Source organism: Macrobrachium nipponense, chromosome 21 (assembly GCF_015104395.2).
Source record: "Macrobrachium nipponense isolate FS-2020 chromosome 21, ASM1510439v2, whole genome shotgun sequence".
NCBI lineage: Eukaryota > Metazoa > Arthropoda > Malacostraca > Decapoda > Palaemonidae > Macrobrachium > Macrobrachium nipponense.
The window spans coordinates 22,202,809-22,222,278 of NC_087212.1; the positions used below are offsets into that span (position 1 = coordinate 22,202,809).

The window sequence follows — 19,470 nt, forward strand, 5'->3', positions numbered from 1 at the left end:
GTTGCGGCAAAAACCAATTACTTATAGTACTATTAAATTCTGTATTAACAATGGCTATATAAAATTTTAAAACAGAATTTATAGCCAAAATATAAGTGTCCCTACTACTGCTAATTATATGCCTTACATTGACAGTTTATCATTAAGTTTTTATGAAGCAAGCAAAATTAGTTAATTGAATGACAGTACCACAGATTAATGCAAAGATCAACAAATAGAAATATAATAGAGCTCAAGAGTTTTACGGAGTAATTTTATGAGTTAGGTACTGAAAACCAAATAGGAGAAATATTCAAAACAAGGTAGATTAAAAGAATACAATGATAGAGAGATTGCCTAATTTCTTGCAGCCATTTCTTAGTACAATTACTAAATACATTTTTTGTGCATCTGAAAAATATAGACTACAGTTTATTCTTAAAAATTAATATGAAATCAAAATAAAAAACAGGTACAATTTTAAATGAGTTGCATGTAGTTAATAAAGCACTGTCAATGAAAATATCAAGGTAGAGTGGACTTATTGTGCTGGACATCTTGAGCTTTGTTGAGGTTCAACTCAATTTCCCATAATTTGCAACCTGCAGTAGTCTTGGTCCCACAATTAGCAACATGCACTAATCTGTCTAAAATCTTAAAATGGGATCAATGCAAATATGTAAAGTAACTTTTAACACAAGAAATTAGCTTGGTTTCTAGATAAAACCCCATATCATGTTTGTAACATAAATAACTATCGTAGATTCACATGAACCCTCAGAGTAGTCTTTGTAGCTATAACAGATTAACAGATTCACTTCACCCGTGCATCTCATGCCCACCGCCATTCCTCATGACTCCGGATTGGCTGTTGGTAAGCCAATCACAGGGCTGGAAATTCTGTCTTACTCGAGAGTTCGCATAGGCAATGTCTATGTTCTTACTTTCAAGCATTAGTGATGCAATTGGGAGACTACTTTTCTGGGGGTAAAACTTAGGTGTAATGAAAGTTATAATGTTGAGAGAGGTTAGAATGTAGATGTTGCCTATGTGAACTCTCTTGAGAGACTGAGAATTTCCAGCCATGTGATTGGAATTTCAACAGCCAATCAGGAGCGTCATAAGGAAAGGCGGTGGGCATGAGATGCACAGGTGAAGTGAATCTGTTAATCTATTATAGATACAAAGACTACCCTGAGGGACATCAAAGACTACATTTCTGTAGTCACTTTAGTGCTAATCAACAACTATTCTATGTAGTCTATTAGTTACTAAATCAATAATAATAATAATAATAATAATAATAATAAGACGAAATACTCTCACAACCATTTGCCTGAGTTTGAAAACTAGGGCCTCAAGATACAAGAGTATAGATAAAAAAATTTTCCGATCATCCTGGGACACAAAACAACAGACATCTAAATTAGACCATGAGCATTAATAAGAACTTTTGTGGTATGAAATAAGACTTGAAATATACAAGAATATCTACTATAACTTACCCTGGGTTTAATGTATCTCTCTGGTAGCACATGAACTCTAGCAGAAAATTTATCATTAGTTAACCTTGACAAGATTTTGCTGTTACCCATACTTCGTAGAATTTCCTGCTTGCCCTTGGTGGCCCATATATGACAGTCTAATGCCAAAGCAATGGCAAGGATTATTTGCTCCCTACCTGTAGAGACACCGTGGTGATAATTATCGAAAACAATGCACACAAAACATAAAGAAGCAACAAAAGTATGTGGTAAAGGATATACATATTTCAGATAACTAGAAAAATATATGAAACAGTGTCATCTAAGAAGGAAAATGGAATAAGTTTGGTGTCTTTTCTGTATGAAAGACAACTCCTTATCAAGGGAGAACTTGAGCGATATTTTTTAATCAAAAGAATTTAATGCAGAATAGGAAAACATAAATATCCATTTTAAAGTTGACACCTAACTGCAACCTGTATCACTAAAGGAATAAAGATTGGTTCTGAATTGCCACTGGATTAGCTTTGGAAGTTCTCTTGGTCATAATTACTAAAGTACAGTTTTTCTTTGTTAATGAAACCTTCATGAATTTGATTGAAATTTTGTAATTAAGTTTCACTGACAAAGCACTGTTCAACTACTATTCTGATCACACCTATCAGCTTTTCAGGATCAAAGTCCAGTATATCAAAGTAGAATGCATGAAAATTAAAAATAACCTTAATATTTATTATATCCACCTATGCTCTAAAACCTTGTAACTAAAATATGATAAGGTTTTATACATTGGTCAATCTGAGGGGTCAATCACAAGAACTCATAAAAGTGACTATAATTAATTATATGATGGCTTGACCTTTGGATGTGACAAAATGACAAATTTTAATAATTAGTATTTTTCATAACTAACAAACCTGCAGTCTTAACATTGCGATAAATCTTTTAGTGACAGCTGGAAACCAGTAAAAAATTCAATAGAATTATATATGCAAGGAGCTAGTGGCATCTGTCCTCTGTCATGAGTTAAGTGGAACAGTCACCGGCCCAAGTTGGGCCTTGTGACGTCTCTGTTATTCTTCCAACCCAAGTTAAACTGTCAGAGGGGAGGTAAGAGGTATGGTAATTAAGAAAAATACACATTATTTTGAATGTAGAGGGAGGTATGAGAATCCTGAACTGACTGGAGGTTTGGCACACCCAATCATTCTTCTTAGAAATGAGAATTCTAAAGAAGAGGACCTAAGATTTTGAGATGTTAGATAAGTGGATATCTAACACTCAGTCCACTGGGTTCAAATACAATGAAACATGTCCTGATTACTGCATTCATGGAAGTCCAAAAGAACTATATCTGTTCAGGCAACAAACCATGTAAGCCACAAGAAACGGGTCTGTCACCACCCCTCACTCCCCTCATTGGAGAGAGGAGTTAAGCTACTGAGAAGCAGATTTGCATGTTGCATGGAACATGAAAAGTGCTGTAACAGTATGGCTGCAACGCTCTCCTTAATCAAGCCAATTCCAGCGTATGATGTGTCTATTCTTCAAACTGCCCATAGGTATGAAGAAAGGAGAAAAGGGAAAGAAAAGAGGCCAGTCAACTCGCTCACTCCCTACTCCACACAATTATCTTAGGCAAGATACAAACTGTCCTGACAAGGACACTGGATGAGTCACACTTGTTGACCTCAACTGCTTAGGCTACACTAAAACAGAAAGACCAGCATTTCCTTACCTTCCCTCTCCTTGAAGCATTCTTGGACTAGACCCCCTGAAGGGGCAATATCCCATTGGGAGATAGACCAGTAACTCATAACGCAAACAATGATGAAGCACAAGAAAAAGACCCATCTACTACAATTTGCATCTGTCCCAAGGCAGATCAACATGGAAAACAAGGAAGGCTGTCTAAAAACGTTGACGTACCCAGAACTTCTGGGCTGAATAAATATGAATCAATGTACAGGCTTCAATAAAAAACTGGCTTTGGGGATGGCTTTGGGGAAGGAGAGTAAAGCGACACACTACTCTCCGGCAGTGCGTCACGAGATTCCAAGCCTGGTCAGTGACCAACATCCACCTCGTATACGCATGAGTTGCCAGATGCCACAGATTACTTGCTTTATAATCTTTTATTGTTTTTCACCGGTTCCCAGCTAGCACTAGAAGATTATCCTTCTGTTAAAACTGAAGGTTTGTTCCATGTATGAACAAAAAGGGTTTATGACCTTTTATTAGGTACATAGGAAACAACACAAACTTCATACACGCAGCTAAATTGGAAGTTAATTTGGAAGTTCGGTGCATTATTACTGCCATTAATCATATCACAATGAAATGAGCATTTCTCTCTTGATATGATTGTAAAAACAGGTTATACAGAGACAACAGTCAGGGCATGGCAAGTGAGAAGTTGATTTTTGAAATCTACACAAAACTTCAGTCTAGAAAAAATTGTCAAACCTTACCGACTCAGACAGTCAAATAAATTGACCTGGCTCCTACTCTGTGTATCTTCTTTATCAGTGTTGTTTTTGGGTGTTTACATCATTTAATATACTTAAATGTTTGTATGTACTACTCAGTTGGAATATTTTTTTGTAGAATGAAAAACTTTTAATTAATTTGTATTTTTCATAGTTAACAAACCTTTGATCTTAACATTACAATAAATCTTCTGGTGCCAGCTGGAAACTGGTTAAAAACCATAAAACATTGTAGATGCAAGGAATCTGTGGCATCTGGTATCCAATATGTAGTTGAGGTGGAAGAGAGTCAAGAGACCACACTTGAACTTACGGATGCATTAGTCTTTCTTCCAAATCAGGATAAAACATAAGCGGGGTAGCTGGTAGCTAGAGGTGGGCAGTCAATGTTAAGACTTCAAGTTTGTTAGCTAAGAAAAATGAAAATAATTTTAAAATTTGCCATTTGTTCATAATCAGAACAAACCTTCGGTATTAACATTAAGATATGAGAGTGCAGAACTGACTGGAAGTTTGGCACACCTGAATATTCATCTTAGAAATGACAATTCTAAAGATGAGTACCTAAGCCTTTAAGATGTTAGATAAGTGGACATCTAAAACTCAGTCCACTGGGTTTAAATAGAATGAAACATGCCCAAATTCATTCCATATACTAAATTCAAAAAGAATTACAGCTGTTCAAGCAACAAACCATGTCAGCCACAAGAAATGGGTTTGTCACCATCCCTCACCTCCCGTAGCTAGAGAGAGAGGAGTTAAAGCTTCTGAGAAGCAGACTTGTATGTTGTATGGAACATAAAAAGTGCTGTAACATATTGCAACACTCACCTGCATCAAGCCAGTTCCAGCGTATGATGTGTCTATTCCTCAAACTGCCCGTAAGTATTGAAGAAAGCAGAAAAGGGAAGGAAAAGTGACAAGTCATCTCACTCATTCCCTCCTCCACACTAATATCTTAGGCAAGATACGAACTGTTCCACCAGGGGCACTAAATGAACCACACTTGCTGATCAGCCACCACTGGATGACACCCCCCCCCCCAAAAAAAAAAAAAAAAAAAAAAAAAAAAAAAAAAGTGTCCATGGACCTGTGGGCAACATACTTCAGGTAGAAGAAAGTGAAAGAAGTTTGATGCAGCTAGGAACCAGTAACTAAATAAAGGGTATTCTTGGGCACCTTTTTCTTGGCCTGGTTTGTGTTAACAAAAAGTCTAAGACACCTAGGCTCTAGGGGACAAGTCCCTTAGATAACAACACAGTGCTCTGATGGGGCAAAGCAGTAACTCTTGAAGGTTGCTGATAACAAACTCCATACCAGAAGGAATGGAAAAGGGGGCAAATCTGTCATCATGAACTGAGGGAATTGGGTCTTAGCCACGAATTCCAGGACAAATTGAAAAGCTACTGACCCCAACCCCTAGTGTGTTTACATCATAATCCTGACCATGGAGCTCTCCAACTCTTTCTGAGGAAGCCAAGGTCAGAAGGAAAACTGTTTCCAAAGTCAGTTCCCTGTAAGACAATTGATGCACAGGCTCAAATGGAGCTCAAGCAAGACTACTCAGCACCAGAGTAAGGTAACATGTAGGAGGTTTGAGTTCCCTAGGTGAACAAGACTGCTCAAAGCTCTTGACCCACATAGAGAATACCCAGGGTGAAGTGATGTTCCCATCTTTCAGATGAAGAACTAATCATAAGGCGGCCCAGTAGCCCTTGACAGCATAAACAGAAAGAATTTCCTCTGTTCTGAGAGATCCACACAATTATTATCTACTGAACAGAAATTCTGAGTGGAGCAAAATCCCTTTGATGACACCAATCACAGCAGACAGTTCACTTGCTCTTGTACATGGCTGATGAAGATCTTCTGAAGTAGCCTTACATCTGAGTCAATGCTCTGCAAGAAAGATCACTCGCTCGAAACAGTATACAGGCAGTCCACAGGTTATGAAGGGTTCAACTTACGACGTTCCGAGGTTAAGGCACTTTTCAATTATATTCATCAAAAATTATTTCCAGGGATACGGCACAAGTTCAAGGGTTATGACGTCTACAACGCTGATCTGGCAGAAGAAGTATGACACCAAAAATGCAAAATAATCAATATCTGAAGGGTTTTTTTTATGAAAACTGCAATAAGAATGCATTTACATAGTTTTGAATGCACCCAAAGCATTAAAAGTAAGGTGTTCTTAGGATTTTTGACGATGTTCCAGCTTACGACAATTTTCGGCTTACAACGCGTCGCAAGAATGGAACTCCCATCATAACCCGGGGGACTGACTGTACAGTAGTCCCCTGTATTCACGGGCGATGTGTATCAGAACCCCCCGCGGCCAGTTAGAATCCGCGAATAGTTGGAACCCCTAAAAAACATTGAAAACAGCCTATTTTGGTAGGTAAAACTCAAGAAAAACCCACTAAAAATTTTCATACAGGCGGCCCTCGGTTAGCGGCAGGAGTTCCGTTCCTGGCTGCCGACGCAGAGTGATTTTCGATACTAAGCGATTATAAAGTCTACGGCCACAACACACCTTCTTTTTGAAATACTAGACCAGTTAAGAGCGCCCTAGACCAGTCAAACGCCACCGTAATCCTGCAATGGCGCAATAATTAAAATTATATTTATGCAGTATAGTACTATAGAATTTACTGTACAGTAATATTATAAATACTGTAGTGAAAAAAAGCCTAGCTTTAATCCTTTGGGTGTCTAGAGTATGTAAAGATATAAGGTTTTATACAGTGTACAGGTAGCTGTAGTGTTCAAGTTACGATAATTCGTCTTACAATAATCTGATTTTATGAGAGACCAAATTACAATAGCCTAATTTTATCCCATCTTCTAGTTACATAAGTTCAAAAACAGGAAAAGAGAATGATGAAAGTATGGTTTTAACATTATACTTGTTGCGTAAATGTGTACAGCCATGAACAACTGAACAAGAAACCACTTTTTTTTTTTCTAAGTACAACCGAATTGGATAACATCTGTTGGGCTTGCATTTCAATAATCGTACTACAGGCAGCCCTCGGTTAGCGGCAGGGGTTCTGTTCCTGGCCGCCGACGCTAAGGGATTTTAAAACGCCACCGTAATCCCGCAATAGCGCAATAATTAAAATTATATTTATGCAGTATAGTACTATAGAATTTACTGTACAGTAGTACTGTACAGTACATTATAGTATTATAAATACTTTAAAGTGAAAAAAAGCCTAGCTTTAATCCTTTGGGTGTCTAGAGTATGTGAATATAATAAGGTTTTATAGTGTACAGGTAGCTGTAGTGTTCAAGTTACGATAATTCGTCTCAAGATAATCCGATTTTATGTGAGACCAAATTACAATAGCCTAACTTTATCCCATCTTCTAGTTACATAAGTTCAAAAATAGCAAAAGAGAATGATGAAAGTGTGGTTTTAACGTTATACTCGTTGCGTAAACATGTACAGCCATGAACAACCGAATGAGAAACAACTTTTTTTTTTCTAAGTACAACTGAATTGGATAACATCTGTTTGGCTTGTATTTCAATCATCGTACTATAGTACACTATTACCGTATTTGTTATAAATGACGTTATGTAGAATAGAGCTGAGGTATCTTAACCCTCTTACGCCGACTGGACGTATTTTACGTCGACATTTTTTGTCTCCCGTGTGCCGACTGGACGTATTTTACGTCGACTTACAAAAGTTTTTTTAAAAATTCGCGGAAAAATACTTATAGGCCTACCAGCCTAAAACTTTTGAATCACGCGCCTTGGGGGATGCTGGGAGTTCACGGATCAAGCTGTTGTTTTGTTTACAATCGTTATGCAGGCGCGCAAGCCCGAATTTCTTTCTTGCCGCAATAAAAAGTATCTGAGACACATCTCGGAAATTATTTCGTCACTTTGACATAATTTTTGTACCATTGTAAATTAGCTGTTACATGAAGTATTATATATGAAAATGTGCACATTTTTATGTAGAATACAACAATAAAATATTCATGATTGTAGCTTTTATCGGTTTTGAGATATTTTCATATAAATAACGATAATTGCCAAAATTTCAACCTTTGTTCAAATTTGACTCTACCGAAATGGTCGAAAAACGCAATTGAAGGCTAAAACTCTTATATTTTAGTAATAATCAATCATTTACCTTAATTTTGCAACTAATTGGAAGTCTCTAGCACAATATTTCGATTTATGGTGAATTTATGAAAAAACTTTTTCCTTACGTCTGCGCGGTAACTCTTCCGAAAAAAATCATACATGCGATTGTGGTAATGTTTGCACCATTTTAAAATTAGCCGTTATATAAAGTTTTATATATGGAAATGTGCGCAATTTCATGCACAATACAACTAAAAACAACCCATGGTTGTAGCTTTTATCAGTTTTGAGATATTTCCATATAAATAACGATAATTGCCAAAATTTCAACCTTCGGTCAACTTTGACTCTACCAAAATGGTCGAAAAACGCAAATGTAAGCTAAAACGCTTATATTCTAGTAATATTCAAGCATTTACCTTCATCTTGCAACAAATTGGAAGTCTCTAGCACAATATTTTGATTTATGGTGAATTTATGAAACAAATAACATTTTCTTTACGTCCGCGCGGTAACTCTTCCGAAAAAATCATACGTGCGATTGTGGTAATGTTTGCACCATTTTAAAGTAGCCGTTACATAAAGTTTTATATATGAAAATGTGCGCAATTTCATGTAGAATACAACAAAAAATAATTGAAGGTTGTAGCTTTTCTCTTTTTTGAAATATTTGCATATAAATCACAATAAATAGAAAAAAAAACCATGTTCGGTCAACTTTGACTCTACCGAAATGGTCGAAAAACGCAATTGTAAGCTAAAACTCTTACAGTCCAGTAATATTCAGTCATTTATCTTCATCTTGAAACAAATTCGAAGTCTCTAGCAAAATATTTAGATTTATGGTGAATTAAAAAAAAAAATCTTTCCTTCCCTCCGCGCGCGGACTCTCCGCCACAAATCTCCGAAATGCGTACGTACCATTCTCGGAATATTTGCTCCATTTCATATTAGGCATTTCATAGAGTTTTATATATGAAAATGTGCGCAATTTCATGTAGAATAAAACACAAAATATTTGAAGGTTGTAGCTTTTCTTATTTCCGAAATAATTGCATATAAAAAATATATATATAAAAAAATTCGACATTCGGTCAACTCTAACTCATCAGATATGGTCGAAAACTGCAATTGTAAGCTAATACTCTTACAGTATAGTAATATTCAATCATTTGTCTTCATTTTGAAAGAAATTGGAAGTCTCTAGGACAATATTTAGATTTATGGTGAATTTTTGAAATAAATATTTGTTTACGTCTGCGCGTTACGAATTCATGCATTATTTTGTGATAATATTTTCTCTGTGTTGCTTTTATCGTTTTACAATGTGTTATATACCAAAATGATCGCAATTTAGTGTACATTACAACAAAAAAAAGTAACTTGTTACCTTTAACCGTTTTGCGCACAGCGCGATTTGAATACAATTATATATGAAATTTCGTTTTTGCGCTATCATATATCGCATTATTTATATATGATAATGATAATTTTTTTCATTTCTGATGGTTGCATACTAAACTTCAGCCAATGACAAAAAAAGGAGCCAAAACTGAACTCTTAATCTTGAAAACTAATCGCGCTGTGATTTTTTGAAAAAAATATTTTTTCCGCTTTTGTGCTCACTCTGAAACACCTCCGGCACACGGGAGACATTTTTTTTTTACCGCTTCGGCGTAAGAGGGTTAATGTAATAACTTTATTCGCTATAAATCAAAGATCAATATAGATCAAAGATCAATTGGGAAATATACTGTTGAATTTAAACCTAGTTATAACTGAAGCTGAGAAAACTGTTCAAGCTGCTAATGACTATTATCATGCATTGGCAACAAGGATAAAACTCCAGTAAGCATATCCCATCAAACACAACCGTAGATGAAATTGAGATAAAATCATTTTAATCAAAACTACTGTGCTTGAAAGAACACATTTTACTGTTGGTTTCACGCCGATATAAGACAAATAACGCAAAGTTCGTATTACGATGATATAAAGGAAAATTGCGAACAGAATCACATAATTTTTTTACGCAATAAACATGCTGCCAACGTAATCTGTTATCGAAAAAAAAAATTAGTTCACAATCACAACGAGACATACTCAATTCATATTTCCCCACCTAAAAACACGTCGTTTAAGGAAAGATAACCTTGTCTCATATAAGTCAAGTATCTAGATATTCGTTTATGCTAACTAGAAGCAAGAAAATTCGCTCAGAATTAAGTTGAATATGGCGAAACAAACAAGTATTCGCCATCAGCTGACTTCAAACCAAAACATTGGCTGCTCCGCGGAATTCTGGCTTGGAGATGCCACAATATTTTATATTACAATAATATGAGAATATATACAATATTATTGGATACAGTGAAGTAATGTATAACTTTTTAAAGGATTTATGGAAAAGATGCTTAATTAATGAAATAACACCATTCATTTTTCAGAACAGTGGCGGACAAGAATGAACAATAAAAACATCCTCTGACAATGTGGAGGGTAGTTACAAAAGCTGCCTTAATTTATATCATATTAATGTACAAAAATAAAAACACCCTATACGTAATATATTTTCATACACATTTTAAACTTAAAAGCATGAACAATTATAAAATAGACACAACGATCGCTAATTTTGCACTCTTTTAAACTCGATATTTTCGGAAGAGTGGCAAGCGGCTGCTTACAAGAACGAACATGAAAAAAAAACATCATATTTGATAACGTGAAGGGCAGTTTCAAAAGCTGCATATGTATCATATTTCTGCGCAGAAATAAAAATACCCTCTATGCATTACATTTTCATACACATTTTGAACATAAAAGCATGAACATTTATAAAATCGACACATCGATCGCTAAATTTGCACTTTTTTTTTAACTCAATATTTTCGGAAGAGCGGCAGGTGGTGGCTCACAAAAAAAAGAACATTAAAAAACATCCTCTTTGATAAAGTGAAGGGCAGTTTCAAAAGCTGCCTTTGTATCATATTTCAGTGCAGAAATAAAAATATATGTAATACATATTCATACACATTTTAAACATAAAATCATGAACATTCGTAAATCGACACATCCATAGCTAAATTTGCACTTATGTAACTTGACATTTTTTACATAGAACAGCGTCAGAGGCATATACTTTACCCAAATACCAATGCAATAACTCTCCATAAAATTTTTTAATATCATTTGCATTACCTTTATGGTCTGAACGGCATTTCTACAAATGTATGAACTCGTTAAACATAACGGCGCTAGCGGCACTGTTGACTGAAAATTGTGCCGTAAAAATACCTTAACCCTCTAACGACGAAGCGGTAAAAAAAAAATTGTCTCCCGTGTGCCGGAGGTGTTTCAGAGTGAGCGCGGAAGCGGAAAAAATATTTTTTTCAAAAAATCACAGCGCGCTTAGTTTTCAAGATTAAGAGTTCATTTTGGCAATTATCGTTATTTATATGAAAATATCTCAAAACTGATAAAAGCTACAACCATGGGTTGCTTTTAGTTGTATTGTGCATGAAATTGCACACATTTCCATATATAAAACTTTATATAACGGCTAATTTTAAAATGGTGCAAACATTACCACAATCGCATGTATGATTTTTTTCGGAAGAGTTACCGCGCAGACGTAAGGAAAAAGTTTTTTCATAAATTCACCATAAATCGAAATATTGTGCTAGAGACTTCCAATTAGTTGCAAAATTAAGGTAAATCATTGAATATTACTAAAATATAAGAGTTTTAGCTTACAATTGCGTTTTTCGACCATTTCGGTAGTGAAATGTTGACCGAAGGTTGAAATTTTGGCAATTATCGTTATTTATATGAAAATATCTCAAAACTGATAAAAGCTACAATCATGAGTATTTTATTGTTGTATTTTACATAAAAATGCACACATTTTCATATATAATACTTCATGTAACGGCTAATTTACAATGGTACAAAAATTATGTCAAAGTGACGAAATAATTTCAGAGATGTGTCACAGATACTTTTTAGTGCGATAAGAAAGAAATTCGAGCTTGCGCGCCTGCATAACGATTGTAAACAAAACAACACCTTGATCCGTGAACTCCCAGCATCCCCCAAGGCGCGTGATTCAAAAGTTTTAGGCTGGTAGGCCTATAAGTATTTTTCCGCGAATTTTAAAAAAAACTTTTGGATGTCGACGTAAAATACGTCCAGTCGGCACCCGAGAAACAAAAATTGTCGACGTAAAATACGTCCAGTCGGCGTTTAAGGGTTAAAATGCCTTATTTTTTAATGAATATTTTTGACGACAGCCGTAAAACCGATTTGCCGCTAAGCAATTGCGCCGTTAACTGCGGCCCGCCTGTATAGTAAACTATTACCGTATTCGTTATAAATGACATTATGTAGAATAGAACCGAGATATCTAAATGTACTAACTTTATTCGCTATATATCAAAGATCAATAGAGAAATATACTGTTAAATTTAAACCTAGTTTTAACTGAAGCTGAGAAAACTGTTCAAGCTGCTAATGACTACTATCATGCATCGGCAGCAAGGATAAAACTCCGGTAAACGTATGCCATCAAACACAACCGTAGATAAAATTGAGATAAAATCATTTTAATCAAAACTACTGTGCTTCAAAGAACACATTTTACTGTTGGTTTCACGCCAATATAAGATAAATAACGTAAAGTTTGTATTACGATGATATAAAGGAAAATTGCGAATGGAATCAGGTAATTTTTTTACGCAATAAACATGCTGCCAACGTAATCTGTTAACATAAAAAAAATTACAGTGTTCTCCCCATATTCGCGGGAGATGTGTACCAGACACCCACGCGAATAGCTCAAACCCACAAATAGTTCAAACTCCCTTCTAAAAATACCTATATCTGCCTATCTTGAAAGTTCAAATACCAAATGTCTACTTAAAGTATTATCCTACATCAAATATACCATTGAATTAGTATTATTAATATCATTTTAAAGTCATCTTAAACATTTTACCATTAGAAATATATAAACAGCCAATAGCAGAGTGAGAGAGAGAGAGAGAGAGAGAGAGAATAACTCCTTACGATTTCATTGGATTGAGATGAACGTCTGTAGGCAACACTTTTTTCCCCTCCCATAAATACATATATTTCTCCAGAGAAGAGAGAAAGAGAAGACTGTGCAATTATGTTTGTCTGTCTTTCAGTTCTTTTGCTGAGAGCGAGAGAGATAAAAGAAGGAAGAAATAGAAACACCAAATGTATACCTTATGTAACATCTTGCATCACATTTACCTTAAATTATTATCATATTACTGTATTAATCTTAGAGATTGTATAAATATAATTTCAAAGTAATCCTAAACATTAGTACCCTTAAGGGGACCGTCCGCTATGATGTCTATTTTTTTATTTATTACGCAAAATACATAATTCTCATATATGTTTTAGATATATATAACATCTTCATCATATAAAAATTTCAAGTCATTTGAGCATAAACTTTTCGTTTTATTAGCAAAAAATCATGATTTAAAAAAAAAAATAGGTAAAGATTTCTCCGCTAATATGACATCAGTTGTATTGAAAATCATACCATAAAAACTTCTTTATATACGGAACAATTCTGTGTGACAGAATTTTTATTTTTTTATTTTTTATTAATTTTTTATTTTTTTTTAGTCTAGACACTCAAAAAAATCTAAAAAAAAGAAAAAAAGAAATAAAAATTCTGTCACACAGAATTATGGGATTTTTATTCCTCTTTCCAATTATATCTTTCTCTCTAAAATTGGATAATAAATAACCGAGTAATGGCTACCGACATGTGCATAAGTATGTTTTTGAGTTCTGAGCTCCCAAAGATTTGCTATGTAAATTTTCGCTTTTTTCTTATAAAAGTCAAAACAACATTATTATAATTACTTTATTTGTACTTTTATTGTTGATTTCTACATCAAGGATCCTGGTCCTACCCCTAAAAGTGGTGTTAATACCCTCAGCGTGACACCAGATAATGATGTTGACGGCGAGACATGAGACAATGAGGGCAGCTGATAACAATGAATTTTTGTGTTTTTCTTTCAGCACACTCCTGGCTTTCGCTAATTTTGCTAGCCTTAGTTGCTGAGTAGCCTTCTTGATCTTAGGTAACTTCGGCATTGCTATAAGTTCACTAAGAAATTATAAAAACAACGTAAATAGCTAGTAACCAAACGCAAGTGCATACGCGTATGTAACTCCTTTGACGTCTGTGGCGTAACTGAGTCATTCTCTGAGTCTCGCCTATAATATAACCGCTCTGAGCAGCTCGCTTCTCACCCAGTGTCACACTACCATTCATTGCTACCAGATGTATGAGAATTTCAAAAAAAATCTTTAAAAATCGCTGTATATGTGCAAAAATAAACACGCAAAAACGATTCTGTCAAACTCAAGTAATACAGACGACGCAGTTACGATGACGTCATCTTTTAAAAACCGCTATATCTTCATTATTTATAAAAATAATTGGCTGAAACTTCTGGAAAGCATGCACGGCATGTTTCTGCATAGATACAAGTAATAACTCAATTTTTAATTTTTTCAAGTTGACATGTCATCCGGCATAGCGGATGGTCCCCTTAAAGGTATATACTTACATACGTACTTATAACACTTGCAGCCAAGAGAGACAGAGTTACCACTATGACAAGTATCTTGTGGAGAGAGAGAGAGAGAGAGAGAGAGAGAGAGAGAGAGAGAGAGAGAGAGAGAGAGAGAGAGAGAGAGAGTTGTCCTTACAGTATTTAAAAGAGTGAAATGGAATGATTATTGTATTTAAAATACTCACATATGAATTTTGTAATTACAGTTATAGTATTATTATCGGAAAATATTAATGATAAACTTATTACATACATGTCCATCAAAATGATCTCATCTCAGTAAGAGAGAGAGAGAGAGAGAGAGAGAGAGAGAGAGAGAGAGAGAGAGAGAGAGAGAGAGAGAGAGAGAGAGAGAGAGAGATAGATTACATAAAAACCATTAACCCTTAAACGCTGAAGCGGTAAAAATAAAAAAAAAAAATAAAAAACTCCCCCCGAATTCCGGAGCCGGTTTTGAGTGAGCTCGGAAGAGGAAAAAAATAATTTTTTCAAAAAATCACAGCGCGCTTAGTTTTGAAGATTAAGAGTTCATTATTGGCTCCTTTTTTTGTCATTGCCTGAAATTTAGTATGCAATCATCAGAAATGAAAAATAATATCATTATCATATGTAAATAATGGGATATAAGGTAGCGAAAAAAAAAAATTCATACATAATTGTATTAAAATCATGCTGTGCAAAAAACGGTAAAAGCTAACGAGTTTCTTTTTTTTTCATTGTATTGTACACTAAATTGCAATCATTTTGATATATAATACATTGTAAAACAATAAAAGCAACACCGGAAAAATATTATCACAAAATTATGTACAAATTCGTAAGGCGCAGACGTAAAAAATTGTTTTTTTTTTAATTCACATAAATCTAAATATTGTTTCTAGGACTCTTCCAATTTGTTCAAAATGAATACAAATGATTGAATATTACGTACTGTAAGAGTTTAGCTTACAATTGCGTTTTTTCGACCATTTCGGTAGAGTCAAAGTTGACCGAACGTGGTTTTTTTTTCTATTTACTGTGATTTATATGCAAATATTTCGAAAATGAGAAAAGCTACACCTTCAAATATTTTTGTTCCTTTTATTTTACATGAAATTGCGCACATTTTCATATATAAAACTCTATGAAATGCCTAATATGAAACGGAGCAAATTTTCCGAGAATTCGATGTACGCAATTCGGAGATTTATGGCGGAGAATCCGCACGCGGAGGGAAGGAAAGTTTTTTTCATAAATTCACCATAAATCGAAATATTGTTCTAGAGACTTCAAATTTGTTGCAAAATGAAGGTAAATGATTGAATATTACTAAAATATAAGAGTTTTAGCTTACAATTGCGTTTTTCGACCATTTTGGTAGAGTCAAAGTTGACCGAACGTGGTTTTTTTTTTATTTATCGAGATTTATATGCAAATATTTCGAAAATGAGAAAAGCTACAACCTTCAATTATTTTCGTTGTATTCTACATGAAATTGCGCACATTTTCATATATAAAATTTATGTAACGGCTAATTTAAAATGGTGCAAACATTACCACAATCGCAAGTATGATTTTTTCGGATGAGTTACGCACGGACGTAAGGAAAATGTTATTTTTTTCATAAATTCACCATAAATAGAAATATTGTGCTAGATACTTCCAATTTGTTACAAAATGAAGGTAAATGATTGAATATTACTAAAATATAAGAGTTTTAGCTTACAATTGCGTTTTTCGACCATTTCGGTAGTCAAAATTGACCGAAGGTTGAAAATTTGTCACTTATCATTTTTTATATGAAAATATTTCAAAACTGATAAAAGCTACAACCATGGGTTGTTTTTAGTTGTATTGTGCATGAAATTGCGCACATTTCTATATATAAAACTTTATGTAACGGCTAATTTTAAAATGGTGCAAACATTACCACAATCGCATGTATGATTTTTTTCGGAAGAGTTACCGCGCGGACGTAAGGAAAAAGTTTTTTCATAAATTCACCATAAATCGAAATATTGTGCTAGAGACTTCCAATTTGTTGCAAAATTAAGGTAAATAGTTGAATATTACTACAATATAAGCGTTTTAGCTTACAATTGCGTTTTTCGACCATTTCGGTAGAGTCAAAGTTGACAGAAGGTTGAAATTTTGGCACTTATCGTTATTTATATGGAAATATTTCAAAACTGATAAAAGTTACAATCATGAGTATTTTTTTGTTGTATTCTAAATGAAATTGCGCACATTTTCATATATAATACTTCATGTAACGGATAATTTAAAACGGTGCAAAAATTATGTCAAAGTGACGAAATAATTTTTGAGATTTGTCACTGATACTTTTTAGTGTGATAAGAAAGAAATTCGCGCTTGCGCGCCTGCGTAACGATTGTAAACAAAACAACGCCTTGATCCGTGAACTCCCAGCATCGTCCAAGGCGCGTGATACAAAAGTTTTTGGCTGGTAGGCCTATAAGTATTTTTCCGCGAATTTTTAAAATACTTTTTTGAGCCGACGTATGGTACGTCCATTCGGAAATCGGGGGAGATTTCGACTTGACGTTTAATACGTCCATTCGGCGTTTAAGGGTTAAATTCGTTGACCATTGTATGGCATTGTTACTTTCCCAGCTCCGAGCGTCACTGGAGTTATGAGAAGGTAGGGAAATTGATACAGAAAAAGACGAAGGGAAGAATTTTCATTTGAAATTAGTTATCGTATTACTACTACTTCTATTATTATTTAAAAATATAATAAACACATGCATCTACCATAAAAATTCTCTCATCTCGGTAAGAAAGAGGAGTTATCCTAACAAAGTGAAATGGAAAGGTCATTTTCATCTCTTTAAAATACTACCATTATGAATTTTGTAATTACAGTTTTATTATGATTATTATTTTATTAAAAATAATGGCAGAATTCACAGAATTGATTTTGTACAAAATTCTTTCAATTCTCCTTATGATTTGCCTTTCTGGCACGCTGGTATTATAAAGCAGCTGTCCAATATTCATCGTGCTGTAGGTTGTCAACGTAAATTTTGGGCGGGCTGGTGTTATCAAAAGCAAACTGGTTATCAGGTTATCAGGGACAGGCTCTGGTCGTCAACAGGTATACAGGTGCGTTTTGTAGGTCGGGAACAGGCCATAGTCGTCAGGGGTCTATCCGGTATTTCTTGTAATTTCTTCGTTTCTGGTTTTTAAAAGGCGTCTACATGTTTCGGCCTTTTAAAAACCAGAAACGAAGAAATAACAAGAAATACCGGATAGACCCCTGACGACTACGGCCTGTTCCCGACCTACGAAACGCACCTGTATACCTGTTGACGACCCCAGCCTGTCCCTGATAACCTGATAACCAGTTTGCTTTTGATAACACCAGCCCGCCCAAAATGTCCGTTGACAACCTACAGCACGATGAATATTGGACAGCTGCTTTATAATACCAGCGTGCCAGAAAGGCAAATCATAAGGAGAATTGAAAGAATATTGTACAAATCAATTCAGTGAATTCTGCCATTATTTTTAATAAAACTTGTTTGAAAGAAGGTCTGTTTCCAGCATACACAAATATTATTATTATTATTATTATTATTATTATCAAATAACTGAAATTATCAATAAACATTTTACATACTAGTACCATAAAAATTCTTTCATCTCGTAAGAGAGAGAGAGAGAGAGAGAGAGATGAGAGAGAGAGAGACGAGAGAGAGAGAGAGAGAGACCTTACCTTACAGACCTTACAGTTCGTTCGGGTTGCCCCAGGTCCCTCAGTGTGAGGCGCCTCTAATGTCTACCAGAGTTGCTAGTACATCTTCCGGTATATTTTGCATCTTCCAATCTTGGATGGTCTGGGATGCAGTTTAGATATTTGTCGAGCTTATTCTTAAACACATCTACGCTCACTCCTGATATATTCCTCAGATGAGCTGGCAACGCATTGAATAGACGCTGCATTATCGATGCTGGTGCGTAGTGGATTAATGTCCTGTGTGCTTTCCTTATTTTTCCTGGTATAGTTTTGGGCACTATTAATCTACCTCTGCTTGCTCTTTCTGATATTTTTAGTTCCATGATATTTCTGTTATTCCTTCTATCTGTTTCCATGCCTGAATTATCATGTAGCGTTCTCTTCTCCTTTCTAGACTATATAATTTTAAGGATTGTAGTCTTTTCCCAGTAGTCTAGGTCCTTAACTTCTTCTATTCTAGCTGTAAAGGACCTTTGTACACTCTCTATTGTGCAATATCCTTTTGATAGTGTGGGTACCATATCATATTGCAATATTCAAGTGGACTACGAACATATGTTTTATAAAGCATAATCATGTGTTCAGCTTTTCTTGTTTTGAAGTGCCGTAACAACATTCCCATTTTTGCTTTACATTTTGCCAACAGAATTGCTATTTGATCATTGCATAACATGTTCCTATTCATCATCACACCAAGGTCTTTAACTGCTTCCTTATTTGTGATTGTCTCATTATTAGGTCCCCTATATGCATATAGCTTTCCTTCTCTGTCTCCATAATTTATTGATTCAAATTTATCAGAGTTAAATACCATCCTATTTACCTCTGCCCAATCATATACTTTGTTAAGGTCTCTTTGTAGAGCGTTCCTATCTTCATCACAAGTAATTTCTCTACGTTATTCTTGTGTCATCAGCGAAATACTCACTCACTACCGAATCCTTAACATTACTGTCTATGTCTTCAATCATAATAACAAACAATATTGCAGCTAGCACCGTACCTTGTGGCACACGGCCGGATATTACCTTGGTTTCATCCGATTT

The 19,470-nt window shown here is 34.9% G+C and overlaps 1 protein-coding gene across 5 annotated transcripts in view; it reads right to left on the bottom strand.

Annotated features, from left to right (window-relative positions):
• The window catches only part of LOC135197836 (uncharacterized), a 201,243-nt gene that overhangs the window by 20,178 nt on the left and 161,595 nt on the right, over nt 1–19,470 (bottom strand). For all 5 annotated transcript variants that reach the window (XM_064224995.1, XM_064224993.1, XM_064224990.1 and 2 more), the window contains one exon: nt 1,485–1,660. In XM_064224995.1, the coding sequence (XP_064081065.1) occupies nt 1,485–1,660 (176 nt within the window). The remainder of the gene's footprint in view (nt 1–1,484; nt 1,661–19,470) is intronic.